The 4,610-nt window shown below is 36.5% G+C and overlaps 1 protein-coding gene across 1 annotated transcript; it reads right to left on the minus strand.

Moving 5' to 3' along the window:
* Positions 1–608: 608 nt before the first annotated feature.
* On the minus strand, positions 609–3,342 carry LOC127100408 (histone H1). The gene is made up of 3 exons (XM_051037559.1): positions 2,220–3,342; positions 1,266–1,325; positions 609–1,171 (listed from the first exon to the last, which is right to left on the minus strand). The coding sequence occupies exons 1-3, from the start codon at positions 3,135–3,137 to the stop codon at positions 848–850; spliced, it is 1,302 nt and encodes a 433-aa protein (XP_050893516.1). The 5' UTR covers positions 3,138–3,342; the 3' UTR covers positions 609–847.
* Between the last annotated feature and the right edge of the window lie 1,268 nt (positions 3,343–4,610).

The raw sequence follows: 4,610 nt of genomic DNA on the forward strand, positions 1-4,610 counted from the left end.
TATATCGAAAATTTGAAAAATTCCGATAGTTTTTATTTGTCCCAAGATATTTTGAAAATTTTCGGTATTGTATATAGAAAATTATTTAATTTTCGATATTTTTTACTAGATTTTCTCAAATTTGCGGTATAAATGCGTGAATTTTAAAAAATGTAAAAAATTGCGTATCAAAAATTTCAAAATAACTTCTTTTTAATATATTTAAAAAAGTGAAAATTATAGAAGAAAAATAAAATTTAAAATGTAAATATTAACGAAAGTATTTTGAAAATATTGAAAATTTGGGGATGTCAGGCTTAACCGGGGTTGGCAGGGAAAAAAATCTCTTAGAAACAGACATAATTTCAATATTATTCAGAATCTGTATTCTCATTTTCGACAGTGATCATGAGAGACCTTCTGATAGAAATATGCACTTAGACACTTCCTTTCATACTTTGTTTTCAATAACTAGGAGTAAAAAAAATGTAATACGTTCTTTTATACATTTCAGTTTTCCATCTCAGCTTCTATTATGAAACATCTCATTCTTGATACACCAAAATAGCTTCTCTATGTTGCACATGAAGGATTCAAAAAATTACTAGTTGATTGCAAGAACAAAAAAGTAAATAAAACATCAATCTAAATTAATATTACTTGAACAACAACATAATCATCAGTACTCTAGTCTCTAAATATTATTCCAGAGGTAAATTAATCTAAAGGAGCATAAAACAAATTCAAAGGGACGACAGTCATTCATTAGATTCTCAGAAAACCAGTACTGCTCCTACTTCCTACAACTAGCTTTACAACATAACTTCTACAAATGATTCTCCGCCAAATAAGGGTCATGTAAATCTTCTTAGCTTGGAGCTAAATTATGCGGCTGAAAAAGTTGCTGAATCTGTTGCTGCAATGGTATCTGAAGATACTGCTGTTCATAAATCTGCTGCACCTGCGGCGGAACCAGTTGCTGAGGTGGAAGCTGTTGTTGCAGCGGCAGCTGTTCTGGAAACTGCTCTGGTTGGTGTTGTTGTTGCTGTTGCTGTGTTTCATCTCTTAATGGTGCTTTAAGGTCTAGAGTTGCCAGGATTTCTAATTCTTGAATTGCTGCAACTGCACTCACTGGACTTTGATGATCAAAATAAGGCTTAAGCACTTCAAGAGATTCCTTAACCTTTGATTGCTGTGAAGTAAACAAACAACAGAGCCATGAAATATAACATTTTTGAAACTGAAAGATATAATGAGCAATCAAATGGAAGATTGTTTCAACTTACGAAGTGTTCAAGTTTCTTTCTTAGATCTTCATCAGCATACTTTTTTACACCTTTTGCTCCCTGTTTCATACAAAATGATGCAATGGAATATGCAAATAAGATCAATTTACATAATTAGGGCATTTAGTTTGTGTATTTAACTTCATATCCCAAGACAGATTAGGATTATATTATATCCTTCATAAATAATTAGTTTTTCTTTCCTACAACAATAATTACATTTTTCTTTCTACTACATATACTAAAATAGAGATATTAGTTAAAAGAGAGAAAAAATGACACCTAGAAATTTGAAAAATTGCTATAAACCGGGTCTCCCGTGCACAAATACAGAGACTAATCTCTCGAATGGGGAATGACCTCAATCCAGAGATACAAAGGATTACTTATTTATTGATACAAAATAATGCAATTTATTTCTTTACCCTATTTACTAGCTTAATTATAGTACTACAAAATTTAACAGAATAATTTTTTAGAACATTGTTATCAATCTGCTTATTGTTTATCAAACAGTCAAACGTGCCTTATCCGTTCATTTCTTAACCCTTTATTAACATTAATATTTTCAAAAGTTAATGTGGATAATTTTTAAGGGTAATGCTAAACTTTCCATAAATTGAACTTTTATCTTGTGTACTAATTTATAAATTGTGTATTAATTTTAATAAAAATATAAAATTAATTTTTTAATTGTTTTTTTCAATACAAACTTTCCATAAATGGAACTTTTATCTTGTTCCACGATGGCACAAGGTAACATTACCCAATTTTTAATACTCTGCATTTAATCAAGTATAAACTTAAATAAATGTCCAACTCCAAGTTCCAAACTATACCAAAAATAAGCAAGTCAAATCAAGTCAAGCACACGCACACATGCATAAATGAAACAATGCATGAAAAATACTACTACTAGAAACTCAGATAAGAAGCAAACATAAAAATTATCACCTTTGGACGGCCCACGGGCCTTCGGAAGGGATTCTTGGGCCCACCAACGAGAGCAAGCTTGGGAGGACGACCCTGCCTCATGGTGGGAGGACCTGACATCACGTCATCTGCATACTTCTTGGGCCTGCCTCTGGGCCTGGTAGATCTAACAACAGGTACTATAACCCCATCTGTCACAACAGAAGGAAAAGGAACAGCAGCGGGAGCTGAAAAAGGTATAACAGTCGGTTGAGATTGACTTTTCGGAGGACGGCCCGGTCGTCGTTTAAGCCCGTTCGACACAGATTTGGGCTTAGGAGGACGGCTGGTACTCTTCAGCGACTTAGATCTGAAGGTCCCAGGCGGACGACCGCGTCCTCTTTTCACAGATAGAGTCGTCGGGCTTGCAGTCGGGCTTAGAGTCGGGCCAACGGTGGTTGTAGGAGGTGGAGGCTCGTCGTGAGTAGGAGGGTCTAGAGAAACGAAAACCGGCTGGGCAGTTAGTTCGGGTTCGGAATTAAGTTCGGGCTTGGGCTTCGGGGGACGGCCACGGGCTTTTTGGGTTAATGGAGTGAAAGGGAGATGAGATTCGGAGTCAGATCTAGTGACGGTTGGAGGTGGGGGGAGTGAGGAAGGTAGTTTGTAAGATTTTTTGAAGGTGATGAGAAGACCAGCAGATTTCAAGTGGTTGAGATGTTGAGTCAAGAGAGTGGTGTGTTGTTGTGGAAGAACGTTACCGTAGTTTTGTTCTATGAATTTTCCTATTGCTCTTTTGCTTGAACCGTCTTTCTCTTTTAGTGACTCTATTGCTTTGTATATCATCTCGGCGTAAGGAGGGTGAGTGACGGAGGAGGTGAAGTTGGGTTCCAGGGAGAAGGGGACGGTGGTGGTGGTGGTGGTGGGTGGTGGTGGAGGGAGATCGAAGGAAGTTGGGTCCATGGTGGTGGTGAGTGAGTGAGAGTGAGAATTGGGATGAGATTAGAGAGTAAACGAAGGAAGGGAGGGAGAGAGAAAGTGATAGAGTAAAGTGCGTGTCTATCTGTGTTTGTGGGACCCATATGTTGTTACGTATACACTTGTTTGTGAGCTGTCAAACAAGATCAGTGGGGTCAAACTAGCACAAAGGTTGTCTCACTTAAACCACAGCGCATGTCATTTATGCTACTCTATGTACTTAGCTATATCCGCGTGATGCTCATCTCAATCCGTTTTAAATTTGATTGAGAAAATTTGTTTTGATTGGATTTGTGGGAGTTTTTTCGATTATAAAATATGGGGATGAGTTGGATAATAAGGATATTAACATCCGCTTCTGAGTCCTTTCTATTTATTTTATTATATAATTTATTATTTACTAATTTTGATTATTTAAATTATTATTAAATAGAGAGAGAGGGAGTATATCTAATTAGTTTTTGAGAGAAACTCGATTGATTGCATTTTTAAATTATATTACACGTTTGGTTTATATACTCAAACAATAATACCACGTAGGCGGAAATATTAACATGTACTAGCTAGGTTAAACTTAACACAACTAATAATACAACCCAAAAACTAAACAATACTTTTGGAACAACAACATCGAAAGTTTTGCTTCTGATTAACAATATTACTTATGAATATGGATTACTTCTAACATCATCCCTTAATTCATATTCAGCTAACTAAACTCTACAACACCAATTTCATCCCTCTGGTGGATAAAGTGTTCAGTCTTCACAACTTTAGTCAATACATGTGCAAGTTGCTTTTGAATACTATAGTGTATAACTTCTAGCACTTTATTTTGAACCTGATTCCTCAAAAAATAAAACTTTGTGCCAATATGCTTGCTTCTTCCGTGCATCACTGGATTATTGGCAAGACTTATGATTGGTTTGTTGTCAATTATCAGCTTCATAGGCTTGTTCACTTTGATCTTTGGATCCTGCAACCAATTCATAAGTCAAATAGCTTGATACGTAGACAAAACACATGTAATGTACTCAGCTTCATAGGTTGACAATGCAACTACCGGTTGCTTCTTGGAGCACCAAGAGATATGACCTCCAAGATACTTGAAGAAATATCCAGAAGTATTGCATTTGTCAACTATGTCTCCACACCAATCAGTATCTGAATACATCAGTTCTAATTCAGACTTAACACCATAAGGGAATAACACTCCATACTTCAGAGTCCCATTAATATACCTCAGAATCTTAACAACAACTTGGTAATTGTCGCATTACGCGAAAAACCGGCGGGAAAAGAAGAAACAACAGAGCCGCCACCGTGCGTTATTTATCCCAAAAGAGGGAAAGGAAACGCTCAGAGTAAACCTAGGAAAGAACATGGTCTCGCGACCAAAAAGGATGGGTTCGGGAGTCGGTTATGCGAAGGGAAGGTATTAGCACCCCTACGCATCCG

This window comes from Lathyrus oleraceus, chromosome 7, assembly GCF_024323335.1.
Source record: "Lathyrus oleraceus cultivar Zhongwan6 chromosome 7, CAAS_Psat_ZW6_1.0, whole genome shotgun sequence".
NCBI lineage: Eukaryota > Viridiplantae > Streptophyta > Magnoliopsida > Fabales > Fabaceae > Lathyrus > Lathyrus oleraceus.

Excerpts from the sequence above, each read along its gene's own strand:
- LOC127100408 (XM_051037559.1), bottom strand. The coding sequence starts at position 3,137 with ATGGACCCAACTTCCTTCGATCTCCCTCCACCACCACCCACCACCACC. Across the intron at positions 1,326-2,219 it reads GGCCCGTGGGCCGTCCAAAG|GGAGCAAAAGGTGTAAAAAA; the intron begins GTGATAATTTTT and ends TGTATGAAACAG. Across the intron at positions 1,172-1,265 it reads GAAAGAAACTTGAACACTTC|CAATCAAAGGTTAAGGAATC; the intron begins GTAAGTTGAAAC and ends TTTACTTCACAG.